This window comes from Elgaria multicarinata, chromosome 4 (genome assembly GCF_023053635.1).
Source record: "Elgaria multicarinata webbii isolate HBS135686 ecotype San Diego chromosome 4, rElgMul1.1.pri, whole genome shotgun sequence".
Lineage (NCBI taxonomy): Eukaryota > Metazoa > Chordata > Lepidosauria > Squamata > Anguidae > Elgaria > Elgaria multicarinata.
In genome coordinates this window covers 67,855,590-67,882,566 of record NC_086174.1, presented here as the reverse complement: position 1 = coordinate 67,882,566, position 26,977 = coordinate 67,855,590, and the positions used below count along the sequence as shown (strand labels likewise).

The 26,977-nt window shown below is 41.2% G+C and overlaps 1 protein-coding gene across 2 annotated transcripts; it reads right to left on the bottom strand.

The window, feature by feature from the left end:
* LOC134397638 (plasminogen-like) lies at positions 1–26,718 on the bottom strand. Of its 2 annotated transcripts, XM_063124470.1 has the most exons (11): positions 26,629–26,718; positions 19,150–19,285; positions 17,633–17,739; positions 14,382–14,496; positions 10,086–10,225; positions 8,023–8,143; positions 6,586–6,704; positions 5,657–5,819; positions 5,095–5,222; positions 2,849–3,020; positions 1–253 (listed from the first exon to the last, which is right to left on the bottom strand). In XM_063124470.1, the coding sequence occupies exons 1-11, from the start codon at positions 26,675–26,677 to the stop codon at positions 112–114; spliced, it is 1,392 nt and encodes a 463-aa protein (XP_062980540.1). In that variant the 5' UTR covers positions 26,678–26,718; the 3' UTR covers positions 1–111. The 2 variants fall into 2 exon arrangements, with proteins under 2 accessions (XP_062980540.1, XP_062980541.1); XM_063124471.1 differs by lacking the exon at positions 26,629–26,718 and having other exon boundaries at positions 17,633–17,716; positions 19,150–19,281.
* Positions 26,719–26,977: the final 259 nt, after the last annotated feature.

Sequence of the window (26,977 nt, the reverse complement as noted above, 5' to 3'; positions counted from 1 at the left end):
CACACTGCAAGCATACATTTTATTTTGTTTATTTATTTCAAATTATTTGTCGGCCTCCTTTAAAGATAAAGCCCTATTGACATTGTCGGGTCAATATGCAAAATCCTTTCTTTATTGTTGTTGTGGTTGTTCCACGATATCAACACACTTTCGCAGACTGCAGTACTCCCATCTTGTACTGGGATCAGTAGTGTAACACCAGGGGCCTTTATCATCATTATCCGGGTTTCTGCAGTAGTTTTTCCTCAGATCACTATAAATATAGATGCAGAATGTAATATTATATGGTGTGAAAGATTTCCTGTGTTTGGAGGCTAGTTGCTTGAGGGTTTCTGAAATGTTCCTCAGCCGGCTGAAACCAAAGCTGCCTGTACCTAAGCAATACACTTTAGCTTTGTGCCTTGGGAGGCAGGCTAGATAGCTGATGTCAACTTCTGATCAGAAGAAACCTGACCTTGCAGCCACATTGTTTAACCACATTTGATGAGATTTTGGGGGCAAGCTAATGTTAGGCCTCATGTTGTGTCCCAGGTCTGTGCCCCAAGGCCCTGGGCTCCCGAATTGGCGTTCCTTCCCAGCATCTGCATGGGAAGGAGCGCCAATTCAGAGTGGCTGCTGCTGCCACTGGCAGAAATTACGAGAGGGAAGGAATGGGGCAGCCAGCTCTCCTCCCTCTGAGCTCACTCTGGCTGTCCCATTCCTCTCTCCCCCTTTTTTATTTTTACTTTGTAGATGCAAAGGTTCGCATCTACATATTAAAAATAAAAATTGGGGGGGGGGGAGAGGAATGGAGCAGCCAGAGCTAACTCAGAGAGAGGAGAGCAGGCTGCCCCATTCCTCCCCACCCTGGTGCTTGTCCCAGTAGCAGCAGCTGACTCCCAGCTCCCTGTTCCTCTCCTCCCACCCACCCTTTCATTAAAATGTGTGGAACCCAGAGTTCCCTGTCCGCCCCTTCAAGCCCCCCTTTGATTTATTTATTTAAAAGGCTCCACAGAGGTGCAGAGCCTGGCTCCAAGCTAAAAAAGTTGGGGTAAGTACCTGACTTTTTTAGCACAGAGTTTTGGGACTTTGTCCCTGGACCCTTCGGCGTGACAGCTGCACATGTAGATCACCTGCTGCCACTCTGAAGCTACCCCGGGGTAAAGCTCCCATATAGACGAGTTGCCAGAGGTTTTTTTTTAGAAGCTTAAATTGAAAAATTACAGAATGATGGCCAACCTCAAATTATTTGGGGCAACGATGAGAAATCTATACAAAATATGATATAATCCCCATTGTAGAGCATTAAACAATGCAGTCTGATATATAAATTAGTCTTCTGTGACACTGATGCTGAGAAACACTACATCTCAATTTAAACAAATATATGCATCATGTTCTACTCAGAACAACTATGAAAGCTTTAATACTTCAGAGATAGCATCTGATGTTAACATAGAACAAGGCATTAACTCTTTATGACCTCAATGGTGGTTGTTTTTCATTTGCTTTTTATATCGGCTCTTATACTTGACATGTTAACTATTTCTGTTGAAAATCTAGTAGAAGCGAAATAAGAGGATTCCATTATGAGTTTTCAGGAACAAAACTCTTTTAGCTGTTTCCACACATGAGCAAAAGAGGGGGGAAACGAGAACGGGTGTGTAAAATTCGCTTGCAAACAGGTGAAAACTGCAATTTCAGAAAAAAACTTTATAAACTGCAGTATTTTAACCATTTCCTTTCTGAACATTATTTTTATGAAGTTGGGACAAATAGTCTTGATTTTATTGTGATTAGAATGTTCTGGCATTATCATCTGCTTAAACAATTGGGGTAGAGAAATCAATAGTTCTGCCTCTACATCAACTGGAGCTTGAATGACAGCAATTCTCCTCCATGAGGGTGTGTAGCCAATGTTTTCAGAAATCATGCTTCTTTTAGAAGTCAGGGAATCTCCCCTCTTAATTTACAAATGTTGAGAATAACATTTTACGTCATGTCATTCAATGTCGTTTGTACGCGTAATGCCTTTGACTGGAGGCCCACTTTCATTGCCAAAGACAATGAGAACCCTTAGAGCTTGTTTCCAACGTCCTTTGTGTTATCACACCATGGGCAACATTCATTTATTAACAATTGGCTGCAAAAGCAGTTCTTTATGTAGTAATTTAACAAGGGTGTTGCATCGTTTGTCAACCTGTTTCTGAGCACCAGTACCTTTGTTGTGGTGTTCACTACTTCTATGTCATATTTTTGTTATATTTGCCACTGAAATATTAATTTCAATGTGGCAGCATCAATGATAAATGCACATGAATCCTATTCATTGAGAATTTTGTTCTCTGGCTCCATTTGATATCCTTTGTCCAGTTTGTCCAGTCTCCTCTGCCTCAAAAGAAAGTGAAAAATGCCAATGAGCCTCTTGGCAAACCTTCCTTTGCTTGGTGCTGCGGATGATGGAGTTTTGGACTCCATCATCCGCAGCCAGCATGGCCAATGGTCAGGAATTCTGGGAGTTGTAGTCAGAAACATCTATAGGGGACCAGGTTGGGGGAGGCTGCTCTAGACCACCAGTGACATCACATGTAGATGAAATGGTGGATATGTGCCACAGGAAACAGCATCTCCCTGCCCTATCTTCTTCTCTCCCTTTCCCAGGTAATGTGCAGTACTAAAAATACATGATGTGCTGTCATCTACACTGCAGGTTTCCCCATCTCTAAGAGCAGTAGCCATTGGAGAACAATCTAAAGGTGGGAACCTCACCAAGAAAGTCTCATTTAACCTTAAGCAATTCTAAGTTATTTCCTAGCCCCATCAAAAATCGACTGCACACTCTTTCTGTTTAAGATTGAGGTGAACGTACGCATCTGGGAATATAGATGGGGTTTTAGCGTGATGATGGGGTGTCATAGAGCTCCATGCTTGGCATTTCTTTCCTGAAACGGTCAATGTTGTGGTACCCCGGTAACCACTTCCAGTGCCCCGATAACAGTCCTCGATAATTGTAGTTTGCACAGGAATAGCAGGAGCTACAGCTATATCAAAATAGAACAAAAATACCTTACATGAGCAGCATATTGGTTCTTTCCAAATGTACTATCACCAGTCTCGTTAAAGCCCAAAGTTCTGTAGAATTTGTAGCAGTGCAAATACTGAGAAATGTTCAGGAACAAGGCAAAGTGAAAAGAGATGGTGTAGGCATAGCTTAAGAGCATCTGGACCTCTTCTCAATGACTGATAGCCTTCCATTGTTGATTGTAGATCGATCGGTGGCTTTCTGCAGCCCAATCCTCACTTATTTCCTGTTCATTTGCTTTACAGTAGAGCTCACAGCAGCTATCCTAAGCAGCTTTTACTCGGAATTAAGTTTCTCTCAATTCAATGGGATTCCTTCCTGGTAAGTATGCTTTGGATTGTGGTCTTAGGAACAGTGAGCTGGCTATACATTTTATAAACCCCGCAGCGGCTGTACAGTAGCCCTGCACTGGTTTCTACGATGCAGCAGCTACCTCACAGCCACCATGGGGCTTTCCTGTGAGGATGTGCACTGGAAAAGCTTTGGACTTACTCTGACTTTTCCTGCTGGAGTGAGGTCACTAGGGCTCTTCCACTGTCAGTCGCGCTGGGGGTATTCTTGGGTGGAAGGTGACCTCTGATTCGTCACTGGAAGCTGGGCAGGGGGGTGGGCCCAGTGAGACAAATGGCCACTGGAAAGCCCATTCTACCTTGTCCACTGAGGATTACTTGCTGCCACCCCGCAGCAGTGATATCGCGGAGTTTGGCGGCAGAGCGTTGCCAATGTGGCTCCATAAAGGCAGGGTCCAGAACATATTTATTTTATTTACATTTCTAATTCAGTCCATCCCTCAGGCTGATAGGAACAAATAAAAATACAACAGTTTAAATCAATATAATAAATATGTTTTGAAAACTCAATACATTGCAAGTCTTCAGGAGGGCTCTGAAGACCCACCTATTTTCATTGACTGAAGGTTTTATTGGTAATTAGAATTACAATATTGTTTGTATAGTATTTTATTGTATATGTTCCTCCAACTACATGTTATACTGGTAAGAAATCCCAGTGGGAAGAGCTGGAACATATTGATGCAAAGTTTCCATTAGCACAGGTCCTCATGGCCAGTGACTTCAAGGCCCAGCTTGGCCCTGATACACTAGCAGAATCTTGACATCTTAAAGGAATTGATCATATAATAGAGCAACCTCCATATATCAGACACTCTAAGGACGCTACAATTAATTTTGCTGGCACATGCTTAGCTCTTTTTGCATGTCGACATAACAAAATTAACTTCAATGGAAGTACTCCAGGTGATATGATGGGTGAGTTTATTTTCAGTTCTTTGTTAGGGAGTAGTGTTGTTGACTATGTCCTTGTTACTTAGTAATTTAATGAATGGATGTGTCCCTGTGGCGCTGGAACAATAGAATATGTTGAACATGTCCTTTTGTATTGTAACATGTAACATGTATAAGGAATGCAGAAAGAAATTACTTTCTCAATTGTTAGCTTTTTCTGGAAGTAACTCCACAACTTTGGTACTAATTTGTTTAAGGGATGTGTCGTCTTGTATCACTGAAAGGATTGCTAAGTTTCTTATGACCTCAGTGCAAATTAGGGGGAAATGTTGCTATCCTCCTGAGAGAAGGAATTCTTCAAAATTGTATTTTGCTATTACGTTACTTTTTAACGCTCTTTTACATGCTTTATATTAACTTTTCTGGCCTGTGATTGTAATAAATGAGATGATGATGATGATGATGATGATGTATATTTATTGCATTTATGAATGTTTTTGTAGGGTTTTTATCCTGCACACCGCCCTTGAGACCATATGCCCTTGAAGATGTCCTAAAACGAATTTTAAATAAAAAAATGTAAAGTAAATAAATACATAAAACAGGTTGAATTCACTCCATATCTGCTTTTACAAATTCAGCCTAGAGATAATAACCAGATTTGTCACATTTTTATTTACTTACTTTTTGCAAGGCAAACCTTGTTCCCAAGAGCTGTGTGGTTTTGAAATTCAAAATGATATGTTCTGTCCACATCAATTACAGATGCACAAATGCAACTTTTCTTACCAGCAACTACTGCTGCATCATCACAGCTAGGAATATTGCAGTATTCCCATCGTTTCCTGGGATTAGTGGTGAAGCACCAAGGACTGGTCACTCCATCAGGATTTCTACAATAGTTTTCTTCTAATCCTCTGAAACAAAATGTCCATAGAAACAACTGGTGTTTGTTTTAAAATTGACCAGAGAGATGTAAATCTTTTAAGGCATTCTGAAGAAAGATGCCAGATATGTTACAGTCACTCTAGAAGACAGAGTCTGAATATCAACAATCCCTAGACCTGATTTTACGGAGGGCAGGATATGGAAAACAGACTGCAATGTAATAGAGCACTGAGATATCAGAGTGGAAGTCGAGACTGCGTTTACAACATAACTCTCTGACTGAAGCATGAAACCTGTTCTACTCACCAGCCATCTCTCATATTTCCGGGAGGGGAAGATGCAAAATAGATTGTAATATGTTATCTGAAGCAAGGCCTCTCAAATGTTGTGTATTCCTAATTTGCACACATTATTCAGTAACACAGCTACAAGGCCCAAGTGACAATGGATTTACATAACATACTTGCAAGGGTATATTTTTGGAGTTCTTGCATGTTTGTGAGGTGCTTGGGCTGCCCAGGGTTGACACTTTTCTCCCGATGCTGTGAGGGCAACAGTCCCTCGATAGTCTTCTCCCCTTCCCGCAAGACACTGGCGCCCTGGGCTGGGGTCTGGTGGGGGTGAAGCTGTACCACAAAAGAGAAGGTGAGTGAAATCAGCATCTTCAAAACACCTAAGAGGAATCGACTCAGCTAAAAAATTTGACTTGAGTGGAACATTATTTCCTATCCCCATATGTACGGTTGCCAAAAAGCTACTTCAAGCTTATGAGATAGAAAGCTTTATCACACCAGCGTTCTGCTGTGCACTCACTGCGAATTGCTTTCAAAGGACTCCGAAGTTTTCCAGCTTATAATCTGCTTTTATTGTGAAGTACTCCCATGCATCCTGCTTTAATTATGCTTCTTAACCAAAAGAAGTGCAATATTTTGCTACTAGTTTTCGAACGTATCATTTGTTGTTTTCCGAGCAGCCACTGGGGTACAGGAGCAGGATTTGAAGAAAAATTAAACAAATCCTTACATCTGCCTAAGCTTTAAAGATAAAGACATCAAAATTGGCACAGTAATAGATATTAAGGAGAGCTTTAAGCATACCAAATTTGAATTGGATTGGGTCATCTGTTGATTTTTTATGATTTTTTTTACATTTCCCCCCTTAAACCCATTTCCTGGTATGCAAAGGATCTAGCCACCCGGTAGCAACAACAACAGCAACAGCTTAGTGATACAGGGGATAATTCGAGGGAAACAGGTACGTGGGATGAAGCTCAGAAACACATTCCCCAAGCCATCTCACTTCTTCAGTACTGAATTATGTCCCCCAGAGAAAGAACATGTATTACACTATCATCAGAGGTAGCTTGCAAATGATAATCCAAATGAAACTTACTGCACCGTGGAATGTTACAGAATTCCCAGCGTTTAGTCAGGCTGGTGGTAAAACACCAAGGACGAGGCTCGCCATCGGGATTACGGCAGTAATTTGACCTGAGATTCTTTTCTGGAAAACTGAGTATTGGGTGAGAAAGCTGAAGGTTCTGACAATTGATTGCTAATGGTTATTTTTATTTATTACTCCATTTTTTATTATTACATTTATATCCCACCATTTCCCCTCTTACAAGGAACTTAAGGTGGCTTACAGGGCCCTCTTCCTCCCCATTTTATCCTCACAACGACCCTGTGGGGTTCGCCAGGCTGAAATCAGTGACTGACCTAAAGTCACCCAGTGAGCTTCATGGCCCGAATGGGGACTAGGACCCAGATCTCCCCAGTCCAAGTGCAGCACTCTAATCACTACACCACACTGGCATTGGTTATGTCTTTTCCAGAAAATAGAAAGCTATCTTATACCACAGCCTCCCTGAACATGGTGCCCTCCAGATGAGTTGGACTGTAACCCCCCACCATTCCCAATCAGTGGGCCTGTTCAAAAAACATGCTAAGCCATGGTTAGGCTGCTAAGCCTTTTGCAGCAAATGGTTAGTGAGCATGTTTAAACCATGGTTATGTAGCCATCCTGGTTAGGATGGCTACATAACACACTAGTGTGTGTTCACACAACACACTAAGTCGTGGTTCACGTGATAAGCTATGTCATAATGTTTCGCTCAAAATGCTTAACCACCGTGGCTTTGCATGTCGTCTGAACAGGATCACTATGACCACTGTCTATGCTGGTTGGGTATGCTGGGAGTTGCAGTCCAACCCATCTGAAAGACACCAAGTTGGGGAAAGTTGTTATATCACATCAGACATTTTTTGTCTGTCTAGCTCAGCATTGACAGCTGTCACTGACTCTCAGTCAGAGTTCTTTCTCCTCACCTGCATCCTTGGCCCCAGGACTTTCCACATGCAAAGCATGTGCCCTACAACTGAACTAGAAACCAAGGCCGGCTCTACACCAAGCAGGATATAACACTTTGAAAACGATTTGAAAACTATATATGGAGTATGTCCTGGGCCTAAACAGTTGTCAAAACTGTTATAAACCATTATAAAGCAGTAGTGTAGATCCTGCCCAAAGTGCCAAAGATTTAGGATGTACAAATATCTGTGACCTGACAAAGCCTGTGGTTTTCATACACATGGTTCCTCCACACCACACTGGTGTGTAGGCCCAAGAGTCTTGCACACTTTCCATTCCTCTTAGTGAGGCCAACGCGGAAGAATTTTCTGGTGACCTGGGTACCTACCGCTGAAAATAGAGTATTTTTTTTAAAAAATAAATAAATCATGTCTGTCTACAGTTTTCAAATGACCCAACTCAATTGTGCCCCTTGATGGTCCATGAGTTTAATTGATGGAGGTACAATTTGTGACTTACTTTGAAGGGATGTATTCATGAAAGTGAGGTTCTTGAGAAACCCAAGCCTGGCACTGAAGCCCAGATTCTGTTTGGGAAACTTTACCTTGATAGTTTTCCCCACTGCAGTACATGCACTGTTCTGTAAGTGTAAATATCTTTGAGTCATGCAGATTTGACTTAAGCTTTTTTTGTTTTGTCCTACAGTAATAGGTATGATGGATCTTAAATCCTTCTGCTCTCCCCTTATTGTACACTACAGTATTTTGTACACTATAGTTTGAAGTTCCCAGTCTAATAGTATCTGGGCTACGTCCACTGGAAAATTTAGAGCTAGGTTATATCAGGACTATTTCCTTGGATATGACTAAGCTAAGCTACATGGGAGATTTACTGCAGTGCTGCTGCTCCTCATCCTTCACGCAGTAACCACATGTTTCCCTGCCATAGAAGCGCATTTGGGGGGAAATGTTTCATGATGGATTTCCCCTTTAACACAGCTTGTGTGTGGTTCTGTTTGAATGTACCCCATATCCCTCAACTAAATGTGGGTTAGTGGTTGTGACTAGGGGTGTGTCTGTGCCCCGACACTGCGGGGTTTTGATATTTCATCAGCATAAGTGGGCTGTCCTTTTAAAAATTATTCCCCCCTCTCTACTGCACTCAGTACTGTGCTTTTCCGTTGATCTGCCTTGCCCCTTTGTAGCTTCATATAATGGTAGCTATACTGTTCCTAAATCCACCCCTTTGCAGCTTGTGTCCACCATTTCCCATTTCCTGAGAGTTCCTAGGACTAGATCTAAGGTGGCACCTCCCCGCATCAGTGTCGAGGAGATCTAAATATTTTCTCAGGAATACTATGGCCCTTGCTTTCTAAATCTGCAGCTGCCATTATGTGATGCTGCAAAGGGGTGCAGGAATGTGGGTGGAGGGCATAAAAAAAGGATCGCCGCCAGTGAAGGGTGGACCCTTTGAAGGAGAGGCATTAAACTTTTCCTTGTCAAGTTCATCCTCCACTGACCAAGATCAGTTGGTTTTTTGCCTCTACTCAGAAGTAAATGATGTTAGCATGGGCAAAGAAGTGCAGAATTGGAAATTGCTTTTGGAATTACTTAAAAAAATCAGTGTGAATGGTCTCCATATATACTCAGAAGTAAATCACATTGTCTTCAATTGCACTGGAGAGAAAAGAGTGGGGAATTGTTTTTTTCATTCGCTGCATCGCACTTACAGAGCATCTCATTCTGCTCAATGTAGGTAGCCTCCATAATATATGTGCACTCGGAAGTAAATCACACGGTCTTCAATTGCACTTATTCCCCATCCATTCCCAATTCTCTCTTTCTGGATACTTGTTGATGATGTGTCATTTGGTCATGGGACTCTACCCGCATATGCACAGAATAATGTGGTTTTCCCTGCTGACGTTTGTCCAGCAACAGTGGTTTTTCCACAGGTTGTATAATGCATTAGCTGGAAATGTGTGCCATAGGGGGAGCAAATACAACATGATGAAAATCTGGTTTTAAACTGAATCACCTCAGAAAGTGCCTCTGAGCAGATGGGCGCTAGTCTTTTCATATTGATCCATACATATTGCCTTCCTCAATATGCATCCAGGGTCTTAAGTAGAACAGCAAATATATTTATATTTATTTAACCCACAGTGAGGGTGCAGGGCACATGTGGCCACCTTTTCCAGTATGCAACCCACACTCAGGAGAGGCGTTTTTTGTTGGCAGGGAGAGAAAGAGTTAAACTTGCCCTATCCACACCCATCATGGTCCACAGGCTTCTCCACAGCAGCTCCTAACAAAAAAGATGCAACTTGGGGAACTTACCAATTACTACAAAACACTGACAATCACCCAACAATGTTTATCCCAGTATCTTACACTAGTGAGATTTACTCAGAAAAATAAGGTTTCTTTCTTAAAAGATGCTATTACAATATTTGCTCTCACGTTTTTGCAAATAATGTGGTAGTACCAGTGAGGAAAAGAGATTTCATAAGAATTATGCCTGTGTATACTACATCTAAAATTGCCTTGCAAAAAATAAAATTCTGGTGCGTGCATCCTCACCGTCACATTCTGGGATGTTGCAATAATCATATCTGGTTTCAGGATCTGTTGTGTAGCACCAGGGGCCTTTCTTGTCATTATCAGGATTCCGACAGTAGTTTTCTTCTAATGAAGCATTGGGGTAACTGTTAGGGGAGAAACTAGAAAAAACAAAGACAAAGAGTATTGTTAAAGAGGCCACACATTTTTTTTCTCAAGGTCTTGAGTGGCAATAGGCTTGAAAGTGAATGGGCAATACCTGGTGAATCTCAAAACCCCAAATGGGTCTTTCCAGAGATCAGGCAGCATGATCTCAAGGACCTACAACATTTTTTCCTCTCTCCCTATGATTAGCAAAAGCAGAATAAATTAGGCAAATATAAAGCAAATATGCATAATGCATGCAAGTTATATAATACTAGCAAAAATGCCCATCATACGACAGGTGTAGAGGAGCAGTCTGGTGAGGAGGTTAGTGGGTTTTGGCCCCTCTGCTAGGCTGAAAGCTCCTGGCCGTTATCTTTCTCGGAACTTGGAACTTCCATAGAAGGCCGCAGTTCCGAGAAACGTCGCCAGGTGGCACCAGAGGGCAAAAACTATAACTGGCTTGGAGGAGCAGTCTGGGCTTTTATATAGAGAGAGAGATAGCTTGTTATGTTGCGTGGTGTTTTCGTCAGAGATTAAACATGTCCATTATGTTACATATTATACTTGATTTCTGCTCTAAAATTTGAAGCAGCAGCTTAGTCGCCATTTGCACTGAAATCAGTATGTTTGGTTATTGTATGGCTACATCCAACTCAGGAATGTTGATTGGTTGAGTCCAGGAATACTCAATCTCCATGGCCAGTCATATGGCTTCCACGCGGATTCTCTGTGAATGTGCAAATCCCACATCATTATCAAAGCCTTGAGGGCTAAATTTCCCTAAAGCTAGTTTTAGTTGTTTTTATTGCTTTTAAATTTTCTACCAGCTTTAACTTGATTAATGGTTTCATATGTACATTATTGTTTTAAACTATTGAATTGGTTTTATGTCTATGCCCCACCCCCCGAGATCTCTATGATATAGGTAGGATATAAATGTATAAATAAATAAATAAATAAATAAATATGGAGAACCCCAGAAGGCTAAACTGGGACTGCAGGCAAGTGAGATTTGGCCTGCTGGTCTGAGGTTAGATATCCCTACTATATGGTACTGTTTTCCATGCTTCAAGATTCTTGTTGAATGAGGTGGGTGTGCAAGAAGCTCCCATTCAGGCCTTAAGGCTAGCCACTCTCAGCCTCAGTCCCTCAGCTGAAAAACCAGATTGATAGTACCGACCTAGCCTGTAGGCCCATTGTAAGAATTACAAGATAACATATATTGGGGTGGACAGACTTCAGCGTTGCTGGTTCTATTGTGTTTTTGTATTACAAGGCTGAGATGTAAAGATAAGCAATTAGCAGAAAGCTGGCCATGACGGAGGAGTGTTTGTTGCTTTTCACTGAAGCCCTTGCTCTCATTAAAGTCAGAAATCCTTGAGATCTACATCAAACCACCCAGATATCAGTAGTTCCCAATCTACATTCTGCCCACCCCTAGTGTATATGAAACACTTTGTCCACTTTAAATGTTTTATACAAATGAAAATATCGTTGTGGGTTTCCCTTGAATAAAGTTGGCCATGCCCTTGTAAGTGCTGCCCCTAGAACCTTTCACTGCTTGGGAAGTGAGGAACATGTCACATTATTATTATATGACATCATCCCATTCTGACTTTCCCAATCCCATTCAACTGGCACACTCGCTATATGACTATGCCATAAGTTTGTCATACTAGAGATCACCAGGCAGGAAGGAGATGTGGGGCTGCTGCTTTCAGTGACAGCCACGCACCCTCCATAATGGCCAGCTCTGCCCTGTCGCTTTTGCCACACATGTGACAGTGAGTTTGTACAATGTGTTGTTCCAATGTGCATAGCTTAAAAGAGTGTCAATTCATATAGAAAAATATTTTCATGGGCAATGCAAATAGACACTAATTAAACATTGAGAAATGAATAGCTGCTCACCCATCCAATCTAAATGTCAGTTTAGTAATTCAGACTTAATTGCTTCCCATTCAACAGCTATAAATTATTGTCCCTCAGAATTTGCCAGGAGAATAACGTAGCGGCTGATTAATCTTTTTGTCACCTATTAGTGCCATTGCAGTCAAGAAGTGCATAAATGCAACTTGGCTCACAGGTTGAATTGCAGTGAAATAAAATGCATGCATCCTTAAATGTATGTGCTGTTGCAAGCTATTGTGAAATTAGATTAACAGGGAGAAACAGCAAAAATAAATATCTTTTTAAAAATATTGATTAGTGCACAATTTTGATAATGTATGACGTTCAATTTGTTTCTGTATGCTTAGCATGGTGAGTTTTGAAAGGAATAGTTCAAAGTAAGAGCCACTTCATACTGTTATGGGCTTGGGGTCAGTCTAAATTGCCTCCAGGGATCCCTTACAACTCAGTGTCTCTGTGTAAAAAGAGATTGCAAATCTCTTGGTAACTTTTGCTCTACTAGGCCAGTTGGAGGGGCAGAGGAAGGCCTGTTAGCTACCTGTTAGCTACTGAGCCGCATACAAGGTTATGCTATTATCCTATAAAGCCCTAAACAACTTGGGACCAGGATACCTAGCAGACAGCCTTCCCTTATATGCACCCAGACAACACTTACAATCATCAGAGGAGGCCTTGCTAGCCATTCCAAGACAAACAGAATGTTGTCACGAAGTACCTCAATGGGAGGCCCTCTGTATAGCGGCACTCACCCTCTGGAAAACCCTCCCTCGTGCAGTTTGGGAGGCGGAAAATGTAATATCCTTCAAACGCCTCCTGAAAACATATCTTTTAAGACAAGCTTTTGCTGGACTGGTTTTATATGACATTTACAAGTTTAAAAGTTTTAATCTTGATTTTTGTATACAATGGTTTTAATTGTAAACTGCCCAGAGAGCCTTGGCTTTTGGGCAGTATAAATATGTAATAAATAAATAAATATACATACATACATAAATAAATAAATAAATAAATAAATAAATAGAAGGAAGTAAGGCTGGGAAAAGGGTGAATCTAAAGCTAGATCAACACTTCTGCTTTATAGCAGTATTAAGTGCACTGATAACTGTTGAGGCACAATTGACATTCCATGTACCACTTTCATAGTGTTATTTCCTGCTTTTTATTCCACATTCGTAATGTGGAATAAGGTATAGATCTGGCCGAAGGCAAAACATGAGAGCTGCTTTTGTCTAGGACTGGGTTCAGACAACATGATAACCAATGGTGGATTAAATAGTCAATGGTGGGTTAAATAGTCAACGGTTGTTTATTGTGTCGTCTGTCAGGACTTTTTCACACCAAGGTTGGTTATTCAGCCAAAATAGCCAATACAAATAACCAACACTGTGCAGAGTTGATTATTTTAACAACCATTGGTTATCATGTCGTGTGTTGAGCACCATTGACTATTTTGTCACACACAGTTGGTTATTTTTGGTGACTACAGTGTCCTGGCAAGAGCAACCAAAGCAGCAACTGCTGCCTCTAGTCCAGCTGCCAGAACTTGCAATGGCTGATGGGGTACCAATCAACTGTGGAGTTGACTATTAACCCACCATTGACTATTGTATTGGCCGTAGTCTAGAAAAAGATCGCATGGCAGCTGAGGGGAAGCAGGGATTGATTGGACTAGTGATACTGTGGGTCCTCATCTAAAGCACAGTGTAAATAAACCATATATATATATATATATATATATATATATATATATATATTCATTCCCTTTCAGGAGTGGGGTGCAGGAGCATAACAATACTTTATGCAGTATTGCATGTACATCGTATTTTGTTCCTGAGAAGTAGTGGCACATATGTTGCAGTATGGGTCCCCTGCATGACATATCTCCCCTTCACACTTTATTGGCACCATCAAGCAAAAGTTAGTAACTAAAGTTGCCATCCTATGCACACTTTGTTGGGAATGCATTGTATTGAATTCAGAAGGACTTACTCCTGAAGAACAACACAGAGCATTGGGCTTTAATTAATGGCACATGAAACCAAATCCATGCATGTTTACTCAGACATAAATACCACAGGATTCAATATGGGTAGTTACTCCTAAGTAAGTAAGCAGAGAGTTGTGGCCTTAGTCATGAATAATGTTTTCTGAATTGTGCCCTACATGTTTCCCATATCAAATTCAGGTCAATCATTTATCGACTTGCAGGGCTGCCTAAAATGGGAAGCAGTTCTCACTGAAATGGGGAAAAAGTCATACTTAGGTACATGAGGACTCTCATCTGCCCAACGCTGACATGATACACCAGTCTGAGTTTTAGATTCAGTTCCTCGGTAGTCCTGTCCATTTCCTCTTCTGCATTCAAGTAGAAAAACTGAAAGAAAATATATGTTATTTATTATTACTACAAACACCATCCCCTCACACACACAATAAATTACCATTACTGAATTATATATGCATCCCTATGCTTGTGAGGGAGTTTCAGTGTGCATCAGCGTGTGTGTGTGTGTGTGTGTGTGGTTTAACGAAACAGGATACTATAAATAGGGCCAGTCCTAGAATAAATTGCACTCTGGGCAAGGCTCCTTTGGTGCTCGCCCCCTGTGGTCAACTTTGCAGGGCTACAGAGAAGGTACATGGGGCCTGGTGCAAGTGTGATCTGGGGGTCCTGCTGCTGCCCCCTACAAGGATCCATACATTTGTGTACAAAGCTACAGGCCACATGTGAAAATTATTGCATGTACGGACTACATTTGAGAATTCTTGCCTGCTCCTGCTCCTCAACCTGAGATCAAGGAGAATGATAGATATGCTTCATTTTTTTTCTTTCAATGAGTTAAAGCAAGCGGGATTGGGCTGTGTTTCTCTTGAGTACCTCCTCCGAATTCGAAATCCCTTCTGGCAGAACGTCTTTCTCCTTCCTGGGGCTCAGTCTCACAGGTCTTCTGGTTGGAAGACCTGCTTTCCTATCCGTTGAGAATGATACAAGCCAAAGCTCAAAAAGGCACATTCTGAGCAGTGGCAGGGCTGAGTTTAGGGGTGCAACACAGCAGAACTACCACAGGTTTTCTTTTTCTTTTTCTTTTCTTTTTCTTTTTGTTTCGTAGCAGATCCTATCTCTTGGTAAGTATTCTTTATTTTAGATTATCCATTATTTTTATCTTTAAAAATAATAAAGACAAGTTATAAATAAAAAGGGTATTCAGCTAACCTCTCACAGCTTACAGAAGGGTAAAATACTTGGTAACGTTGCCTCAAAGAAAAGCTGTGTACCACTGATGTTTACGTAGTGCAAATGACATCAAAGTAGAAATTGAAAAAGAAACATAGTTTAAAGCTAATTGAAAGCAGATCATTTTTGTAGTTACTACGAAACAACCTGTAGAACCTTGGTGTGTGTGGGGGGAAAGGTTACAGACACTTGCTTCTTTCCACCTTAACTAACTGCAGACAGTACGTTAAAAAAAACCACAGCCACTGAGCTCATTTTGGTGTGCCTTCTCAGCTGAGCACTGCCCTTTGCTCAGCTTGGTGGGCCCCCCCTCAGCTCAGCGCCCTGGGCAACTGCCTAGCTCACCCATCCCTAAGGCTAGTCCTGAATATAAATGTCCCCATGCATGTCTCCATGAGGCTGTTTTGAAGATCAGGGAACTGGTATTTTGGAAGAGAATTTTCTCTACCTCACAGAATTTACCGGAGGCTCGTCCAAATCTCATTGTCTTCCAACTCTAACCCTCCCATAAAGAAGTAATATCAACAAATATGAGAGGAGATATAGGTTCTATTTATCTACTCAGCTTAAAATACAATGTGGTCAAATTGAAAAGTTATAGACCATGTTTGACAACACGTTAAGCCACAGTACGTAAGCATTTTGAGCTAAACTTTATGGCTTAGCCTATCACGTGAACCATTCCTAACCACGGTGGCTACATAATCACAGTTTAAATACGCTCACTAACCATTTGCAGCAAAAGGCTTGGCAGCGTAACCATGGCTTAGTGTGTTGTCTGAACAGGCTCATATTGTTTTTGTGTGCCTACCAACTGGAATTTGTATGTATACAAGTATCCTAGGATATTAGCCATTATGGCAATATGCTGCTAAATAGCCAGTATCAGAGACAGTATGTTTATGTATACCAGTTGCTGGGGAACGTGAGCAGGAGAGCGCACTCCTGTCCTTCTTGTGAGTTTCGCACAGGATGCTGGTAGGCCACTATATGAACAGAGTGCTAGACCAGGTGGACTCTTGGTCTGATCCAGCATGGCTCTTCTTATGTTCTTTTTGGGGGTTTCCCACCAGCTTCCAGGAATATAATATTGTGATGGTCTTGTAATATGGAAAAATGAAATTCAAAGCTAGGACCTCTGTTCTGTAATAATAAAAGAAGGTGTGTGTGTGTGTGTGTGTGTGTGTGTGTGTGTGTGTGTGTGTGTGTGTGTGTGTGTCTTCGCTATAGCACCATGACCCTGAAACGTAAATGCCTGAAACTTGGCATTTGTATTAAGGGGACCCTAAAGATATGGATTAATTAATTTTTGTCTGCACTAACATCTTCGGTCACTAGGGGCAGACGTTCCTAACCAGTGTGTAGCTTTGCAGTCGTTCCAGTTTGAAGTTACAGGAAATTCATAGCCCAATCAGCAGACACTTCTTTCTGACCAATCTTTATGGCAGGTCCTGGTGATAATGCCTTAACAGTCATGGCCCCAAAACTCAATACCTCCTTCCTGAAAGCTAAAATCTAATATTAAAATCTAAGGAGCCAAGTCAGAAACGGTGAGGCATAGAATGGCTGCATGAAGGTTTGGTGTCTTTCATTCCCTACCATGAAAATAACATATTTTACAAAATTACATTGGAATTCTTTGTGGAATTCTTTCTTTCTACATTGGAATTATGTTCTGTGTTTTAGAATTTTAAATTTTGTATACTCGTTTTAATCTTAATTTTAGAATTTCTGTAAACCGCCCACAGAGCCCTGGCTATGGGATATATAACTGCAATAAATAAATAAATAAATAAATAATTCTTGGGTATTATTATTATTATTATTATTATTTATTTATTTATTTATTTATTTATATAGCACCATCAATGTACATGGTGCTGTACACCATGTGGGTAGTACCCTATTGGGCCCATGCACTCACAGGATCTCCTGCTCACACAACGGGGCTTTGGCATTTTTAAAAATAACCTGAAACGAGCAGAAATGCTTGTTTCTGAAACTGGGCAAGTCAGCAGAGCTCATAGGTGGGAGATCTGCTGACCTGCTTTAATCCAGAAACAGGCATTTCATCTCATTAATTTGTAGAAGTACAATGGAACCAGCAGAGGAGGAACCGTTGGTTACTGCTCATTTTCTCCTCAGGTCAATGTTCCTCTGACAAAAATACTTACCACCCATTTCAAATTGCCCCATCTTGCAACCATAGCAGTTTTCATGAATACATTACATTGCCTCAGGAGCTACAGATAAATTTTAAAGTCTCTACACTTACTTCTTTTTTCAAAGAGAATTGCATCTGCCCTTCTGAACACAGTTGTTGTTTCGGTGTTGCTAGCCAGTGTAATACACCTTTGCTCTTTGGAGGCAAATATAAAAGACCTGTTAAAATGGCAAGATGTGAGAGGAACATATATTTTTTTTGAAATTTGTATTTATTAAATGTATTTACATTGCCTTTGGGGACATAGCCCACACAAGAATGCTTACATATAATAATATCCATAAAATACTTAAATCACAAAAGAGATTTAAAAATTACATAAAATTACTGTATGCCAATCTATAATTTAAATAAATAAATAAAATAATTGATCTGGTTCACACATAACAACAACCTATTGTTTAATTAATCCATGCATTGTTGCCTTGACCAGAGTTAACCCATGCTTTGTCTGCCAGGCAATCAAGCAAACTGCTGATTCTTTAGTCAATTCCTGGGTTGTTTGGTTCCCATCCCTTCCATTGGCTCTCTCCCTGTGTCCCAAATGCCTTCACAGCCCTGTGGTACTGATATATAGAGTGGCTGGTGGTTGTTTTTTAACCACTTGTCTGTCTCCTCTGTAGCTTCGCGAAACAACCCATCAACAACCTACAGTTCTGGGTTTGCATGTAATGACAACCCATAGTTCAAACAACCCAGAGTTCACAACCCAACAACAAAACATAGGTTGTCTTCATGGATTTTGCATGGTTAACAACCCATAGTTAACCCATGTAATGACAACCTACAATTCAACAACCACAGAATGGGGTGGCGTTATATGTGAACCAGCTCCACGGGGTAGGGATTCCATTGGCCGGAGGGGCTAACAGATACAACCCTTACGCACGAGCAAGTTAAACTCCAATGAATAAGACATATAGCACTGAAAAACACTTTTGAGACAAGAGAATTATCTTATCAATCTTAAATTGTACTGAATGCACTCATTGAAAGTAGTGCCGCCCTTATCACAAGGCATAGTGATGCAATTGCCTCAGGTAGCAGATTTTGTGTATCATAAAGGGCAGCAAATTGTTAGTTATTTACCTTGTTATTATTGTATTTCTACTGCCATGGATGGAGAGAGGTGTTTACAGTATTTTCTACCTCATGTTCCAAAATAACTTGGCTGGCTTTAGGTACTATGCACCTTGACTTGGGTGGTTGGTGGTGGGGGGGGGCAACATTTGCAGTTCACCCTCAAACAGCAAAGTGACTTGGGCCAGCCCTGAGTGAAAGGCATTTGTAATGGATTACAAAAAGGCAGGTGTTGCTCGTTATGAAACATAATATAAGAGTTAGGGCTGCAGCCTTGGCGTTGTAGTCAATGTTGGTCCTACTTAGAGTAGACCCATTGAAATGAATGGGACTTAAATTAGCAATTACTAAGGTAAGTCCCATCCATTTCAATGGGTGCACTCTAAGTAGGACTAGCATTGGATATAGCCCAATATATCTAAGAAACATTTCTGCTCATCCTTGAACATTTGGGCATTCTTCATAAGTTGTACTATTGCCCAAGTTACCTGCAGGTAAATACTGTTTCAGCTTCACATTTCTCAGCGCATTCTTCATTACTGAGAGTTATATAGGTGTTTTCTTGAAGACTAATTATCCAAGCTCCATTTGTTTGTACATAGTTATCCAGTATATCTCCTTGAACTAAAAGAAAGTGAGTAGATGAGATGACAGAATGAAAACACTGTAGCTAATTTAAAAACAACAGCTAAGTTTCTCTGTAGCACTGGTTGATTACATTCCCTATTCAGCTTGCACTGGGGCTGTGCATCTTAGCTTCTATGATGTGTAGAACTCAACACAAACTGTAATTGTAGGGCGCTGTGCACAGCTTTGGTTCTGGATCTGAATTCCAAACCAAAGCAGGGTGATTCAGACCAAATCAGTCTGGATCTGATTAGCTTTGGAACGCTTCGTCCCTGTGCATCCAGATGACACACAGGGGATCCCAGGCTCAGGCAGGGATCAACCCTCCCTGGCCCCGGGATATAGCCTAGCCATTCAAGCCCGCTTTTTCCTGCTGTCTCAGGCTGAGCCCAAGACCGTGAGCGTGTGGCCCGTTTTTGTGTCTTTTCCCGGCTCCGGAGCCGGGAGCTGCACACGGAGCGCTGCGCCCATCGGGGCTAGGGTGGGGGGAGCAGGAAAACTCTTTAAAAAAACACAACCTCTTACCTTTGCACATGATCATTCGTGTGCTTCGTCCCCTTTAAGACAAGAAAAAAATGGCAGGCGCAACAGCTCTTTTCCAGAGGTTGCCGCGCCTAATGTGTAAACGAGGGTGACATCCCGCAATACTCACATCGCGGGATCTCCCCTCCTCCATTGCTGATTTACCAGTAGGTCTAGCAAAGGCCTCTGATTTTGTTTCCCAGTGTGGAAGAGAGTTGGTAGAAGGAGGAGAATTCTTTATTATTGTATTGTGCTAGTGCAGCTTTACTTGTTCATTCTTCCCATGGTAACTACCCCACCATTTTGGCATTCCATATCTAGTCTTCCTTTTCCCTTAAATCTTTCATCTAGATTTATATATATATATATATATATATATATATATATATATATATATATATATATTGCACTTATATACCGCTCCCATAGCCAGGGCTCTCTGGACGGTTTACAGAAATTCTAAAATTAAGATTAAAACAAGTATACAAAATTTAAAATTCTAAAACACAGAACACACACACATAAAGCATTAAAAACTATTTTAAAAAACTAAGCATGTGGGTGATTAAGATGTGCTGCCATACTCCTGGGCAAAGAGGAAAGTCTTAACCTGGCGCTGGAAAGATAGCAGCGTTGGTGCCAGGCGAGCCTCATCAGGGAGATTATTCCGGATCATTCCGTAGTCTGGGGGCCACCACCAAAAAGGCCCTGTCCCTCGTTGCCATATATGTATGTGTGTGTGTGTTCTCTTCTAGATATGAGGCTTCGCTTGTTTCCTTGCTTTGTTTACTGCTTGTTCTTTGGCTCCACCCCCTCAGCCACTCAATTACTATTCCTTCACTTCCCATTTTTCAACTCTTCATCTTCATTCATTTTTTTTAAATCCTCTTCTGGTAGGCTTTAGATAGTTAGTGTTATTTCCCTCCCCCTCTTCACCTTAGCTGCAGTATTTTTCTTTCTGCATCTGCATTTCTTTTAGTCTTGTGTGTGTGCTGTGCGAGTGGTAGATTCAGGACAGACAAAAGGAAAGTACTAGGGGAGAGAAGTTATTTTGCACTTCAAAAAAACCTACACCAGAGATTAGGGATAGTGACCTCCTAATTGTTATCTTCTTAAAACACCTTCCTTATTTATTTATTTTTGCCTTTTGTTTTAGTTTTTGAGAAAAGGAAATGTTATACATAGCTAGCACTGAAGCCACAGGACCTGTCTTAAATTTGGCAGGTTCAGTCACTGCCATAGTGGCTGCCATGTTCTCAAATTCCATGCAGTTATGTGGAAGCACACAAAAAAAATAGTTCTTTGCTTTGATAGATTTCCTTGAAAAAAGCAAACTTTACCTGTGGCTACCAGAAAAACTACTGGACCTATCTGTCTGAAACTTGGCAAGTTCAATAACCTCCATAGATGGTTGACAGCTCTCCAAATTTTATGTATTTATCATAAAACTAAAAAATATTGTGGCCATTTCTGTTTTCTAATACAAATCAATGGGAAAATGTAAAAGCTGAATAACTTGGATTTCAGAATTTTGCTTCAGATCCAGGGTCCAAAAAGAGCTGGATCGGGTCCAAATCAGTCCAAAGTGGATCATGACTGAATCCAGGGTTCCATGGACAGCCCTACTACATACATCAAAGAGCATGAGCATAACATCATATATGATAGAACCCAATGGGGTGCTTACACCCTCTGACAGTTCTCTTGTACCTTAAAAGCAGTGGGTCTTGCCAATTCTATTGTGTGAGTGGGACCCAGTGCTTGCGCAACAGTAACTTAGCAATTCTCAGAGGAAGCCCTGGAATGAGCAGAAACACCTGTTCCTCAATTGGCACAGGTCAGCAGAACTTCCTTATGCAAACTTTTCTGACAAGCCCTGTACCAGAAACTAGCATTTTTGTTTGTTTCTGTTTGCCTTGGAAGCACTAACTTGCCTTCTGCAAGCAGTGCACCCCATGCAGACAAGAATTGGTAGGACATGAGGGAATCAGCAGAGGTGTAAGCATCCCATGGGATTCCACCGAATGATTTCGCTGTGGAAAAACCTCTCAATGTAAACCCTTTTATCTCTGGAATTAACAAATGGGTTCAGCCACAAAGACTGTGGGCATGTCTGCACCCAGGGATCGTACCGGGATCATCCCTGTGCATCCACATGACACACAGGGGATCCCAGGGGTAGGGAGGGATGATCCCTCCATTTTCCTGAGATAACCGGGATGGCTTTTAGCCTGATTTTTCTTGCAGTCTTGGGATCGGCCTGGACTGCTGGAGGTGTGGGCGGCCAACCCAGTTTCACCCCAGCTCCTCACGAGTAAATGCGAGGAGGCAGGAACTGGGCATGGAGCTCTCGAGGCACTCCATGTCCATCGGGGGGAAGCAGGATCGGATGTTTTTATTTTTATTTATATTACCTTTGGTGGAGGAGCACAAGTGCGCTCCTCTCTTCATTTTTTTTTAAATGGCAGCCGTGACGTCCTTCTGGGACACCATGTGGCCATCTGGACACCCAGAGAGGATTGCAGAAGCCGCTAAGTCCGCAATCCTCCGCCTACACCCTTGTGGCGTAGACATGCCCTGTGTGCAACAGAAACACTTTCCACACTTGAAATGCCCACTTTTGATAAGGGATCTAATCCTACTATGAATTGTATCAGAGAAATATTTCACCTTGAAGATTAAACGATCTCTGATATCCTTTAACTGGTAAATGTTCACGTCCTGGAATGTGAATGGTAAGACTCTAAAAGATGGCAGTCTCCCAAAGTAAGATATAGGCCTAATCTACACCAAGCAGGATATTGCACTATGAAAGCAGTATGAAAATGGTATATAAAAGGCAGGAGCCACACTACTGCTTTATGGCGGGATGAAGTGCACTGACAACTGTTGGGGCCCATTGACACATACCATATACTGCTTTCATACCGCTATATCCTGCTTGGTGTAGATTAGACCACAGTCTCCCAAAGCTTGCTTGCCTTCATATAAGCCTGACCAAATGTTATGCTCTTTTTTGGAGGTCCTCTCCTTGGTACGGCCACCATCTGCTTAGCACTACTTTGGTTTTTGTTTGTTTCTCGTGTCAGGTGAAACCCTTCTTATTCCCGCAGGCTCTTTTCCTTCAGAAATAGCTCTTACATTTCTTTTAATGCTCTTTTTATTTATTTTGGAGTCTTAATCTCCTTGTATTTTAGGGATTGCATTTTATTGATTTTTGCAAGATACCATGAGATTCCCCCCCCCCCCCCGCCAAATGGCAGGATATAATTTTTACAACAAATAAAATAAATTTGTTCCTTTCCTTAATGTGAAGTATAAGTTATTGCTATTTCGGTTACAAAGATTCCTATGGCTCCTAAAGTAAGGCATAGTATTTCCCTGTGTAGCTCCTAGGAGGATGTGGCATCTGAGGGGTTCTCCAAAGGCAGTCTATCTTCCCCTCTCTTTCAGCTTTTCAATCCAAATCATACTGACAAAGCAATTCTGCAGCAGAAGATGGACAGAGAACATAAGAAGAGCCCTGCTGGATCAGACCAAGGGTCCATCTAGTCCAGCACTCTGTTCACACAGTGGCCAACCGGCCATCGGCCAGGGATGAACAAGCAGGACATGGTGCAACAGCACCCTCCCACCCATGTTCCCCAGCAAGTGGTGCACACAGGCTTGTTGCCTCAAATACTGGAGATAGCACACCATCAGGGCTAGTAGCCATTGATAGCCTTCGCCTCCAGGAATTTATCCAACCCCCTTTTAAAGCCATCCAGATTAGTAGCCTTCACTACATCTTGTGGTAGTGAGTTCCATAATTTAACTATCCGTTGTGTGAAGAAGTACTTCCTTTTATTTGTCCTGGATCTCCCACTAATCAGTTTCATGGGATGACCCCAGGTTCTAGTATTTTGAGAGAGGGAGAAAAATGTCTCCTTATCCACATTCTCCATACCATGCATAATTTTGTACACCTCTATCTTGTCTCCCCTTAGCCTCCTTTTTCCAAGCTAAACTTGGAGAGACTCAGCCATGTGGAACATTATTATTTAAGTTTTGTTTTTCAGTTGGTTTTTAAGATAGCCACTTGGCATCAAACTAATTATAGTTACACAGCTACCAGGTGAACAAATCTGCATCATAATATTTAGCAGGTACAGTTTTTGAAACAAGCTTTCACAGTATGGGCCATTGGTTTTTTTTAAGGGTAATTCCTAATTAATCCCTCAAAAACTACAGAGATTCATGTATCTTTTCTACAATGGGTTTCTTTGGCTTCATATTTAACAACACTTCTTTCTTTGTTGATATGGGTACAACTGGACAGCAAGCAATACAATTTATGAATATTTATTCTTTTACAGTTTAAAACCATAAATGGGACATAAATGCACACAAAAGGCGTGTACCTTATATGTGTACACTATCCTGGAGTGTGTGTGTTGTGTGTGTGTTATATATATATAACACATTGTGAATGAGATCAATTCCAACAACATTTATAATATGTATTCTTACATAGATCATTGAGCATTAATATATAGGTCACAATTTGAAAACCCGCCTGAAGTTCAGCAAATCTCATATATAATGTGGCCTTAGCCAACCTTTTAGCACCATAGCTTTTGGGATTACACAGCATTTGAAAAATCAGAAGTCGTTATAATGTAAGCTTTTATAAATCAGACCAAGTTATCAAACCTTTAACATATAAGGACACTACACTTCAAGCTTTTACTTGGCTCAGACTATTGCATGTCTAAAGGATAAATCCAGCATGATGTTGGTTTGAGGATTACAAGCTATTTCTGAAACACTTCCCCACAATTTTTATTTATTTATTACATTTTTATACCGCCCAATAGCCGAAGCTCTCTCACAATCTCACAAGAACATAAGAAGAGCCATGCCGGAACAGACCAAGGGTCTATCCAGTCCAGCACTCTGTTTACACAATGGCCAACCAGCTGTTGAGGGGAGACCTACAAGCAGCACATGAGTGCAATCATGTCTTGTGGTAGCGGATTCCATAGTTTGACCATGTGTTGTGTGAAGAAGTATTTCCTTTTATCTGTCCTGAATCCCTATCAGCTTCATGGAATAACCCCATATTCTAGTATTATTAGAGAAGGGGGAATGTGTCCATGTTCTCCACGCCACGCATGATTTTGTATACCTCTATCATGCCCCCCTTACCTTTTTTTCCAAGCTAAACAACCCCACCTGTTGTAATCTTCCCTCATAAGGAGATGCTCCAGCCTCTTGATAATTTTGTCCCAGGTCTACAATAAACTTTTTTTTGGGGGGGGGTGCGTGTGATGACCAGAACTGTACATAGTATACTAGGTGTGGTCACATCATAGATTTATATAAGCGCAGTATGGCACTGGCAGTTTTATTCTCCGTTCCTTTCCTAATTGTGCCTAACTTGTAGTTTGCCTTTTTATTTTATCCTTGTCCTTCTTCAGTCCTCCTTTAACTCCATTGTTATCCATCCACTGGGCAAGCTGCCTCCCTAGCTGGTTTCCTGCTTCTGATATATTTAAAGAACCATTTATTGTTGGCCTTGATAGTGTTAGGAATATGTGCTTCAAAATGCTTTTTTGCATATCTTTTTGTCTACTTGGATCTCCTTTGTGCAAGCTTGTGCTTCCTATTACTTTCCTCACTTAGGCAAGATTTCCATTTTTTGAAAGAAGCCCTCTTTTCTCTAATAGCTTCCTTGACACTGTTAGTTAACCATGCCAGTGACCTCTTTAACTTGGTACTAACTATCCTTCCTAAATTGCGGTATACTTTTTAGCTGAGCTTCTATTATTATGATTTCGAGTAAGCTCTAAGCATTTTGAAGGGATTTAACTCTCTTAATTCCCCCTTTCAACTTCCTTTACACCAGTTCCCTCATTTTAGAGAAATTTCCTCTTTTGAAATCTAATGTGACTACATTGGACTTCCATGGCAATTTCCCACTTAAATATATATTAAATTTGATAGCACTGTGATCACTGTTACCAACTGGTTCAAGCACATATACAACTCATACTAGGTCCTGGGCAATGGCATTTAGGATTAAGTCAGGTGTGGCCTCTCCTCTGGTATTTTCCATGGCCAACTGTTTTAGGGCGCAATTGTTTACGGCATTGAGAAATTTAACTTCTTTGTTGTGACTGGAACATGCATTCATCTAGTCAATATGGGGGTAACTGAAGTCACCCATTAATAAAACACTTCCTCATTTGGAGTCTCCCCGATTTCATTTTCTATCTCAAGGTCACCCTGAACATTCTGGTCTGGGAGACGACAGCATGTTCCTAGTACTAAATTAGTTTTGGAGCCCAAGATAGTCACCCACAGCGCATTTGTGGAAGAGTCTGCCCCTTTTAGGTGCTCTGTTCTGCTCAACACTATGTCCTCTTTGATGTACAGAGCAACACCTCCTCCAGTACACCCTTCACTGTACTTCCTGTGGAATTTATATCCAGGGATGACTGTATCCCGCTGGTTCTCTCCATTTTAGCAGGTTTCCATAAAACCAGGCACTTCAACTCCCCTATACATGGTGTCCCTCCCCAGATGTCTCTGCTGTGTGCATCTTTTGCTATGGCACTTAGGCCTCTTTGATTGGCTATTATATTTCACCAGATGTTCATGGTCGATTTGCTCCCTTTTTACATTTGGCAAATTGAAGACATTTTCATTTTCACCCCCTTGGGATGATTTAATCTAAACTGGATGCTTCCCAGCTCCTGTTGGATTCCCCCCAGGGTTTAGTTTAAAAGCTGCTAAACCCTATGTTTCTTAAAAAAGTAATGTAAAGGTAACTTTACCTGTATAGAGAAATAAAAGTAATACAAAGATATCTTTGTAGGACCCCATTTTGGTTCAGGCAGCTTGTGTGCTGAAAGCTCTGTGTCTCAGTGGACAAAGTTTTATTGACTCAGCTTAGATTTAGATAAGCATCAAGCAAACGACATAGGCAAATTGAGTTAAACATTCTCTCGGTAAGTTGGGCTTCTGTTCTCTGGTGTAAATGTTCAAATATTATCTTGAATTCAGGATCTTACAAAATAATATTTACTTGTTTGACTGCACATTCGGGAAAGGTGGAACAACTTTCCTGATATATGTAAGAACTTTTGAACTGAAGTTCTTATCTTCCTTTAGTTAATTTCAAAG

Coding starts and splice junctions, on each gene's coding strand:
- LOC134397638 (XM_063124470.1), bottom strand. CDS start 26,677: ATGGGGTCCTACAAAGATATCTTTGTATTACTTTTATTTCTCTATACA. Junction 19,286..26,628: donor ACTTTTATTTCTCTATACAG/GTAAAGTTACCT, acceptor ACTTTCTTTTAG/TTCAAGGAGATATACTGGAT. Junction 6,705..8,022: donor CATGAATACATCCCTTCAAA/GTAAGTCACAAA, acceptor CCCAATACTCAG/TTTTCCAGAAAAGAATCTCA.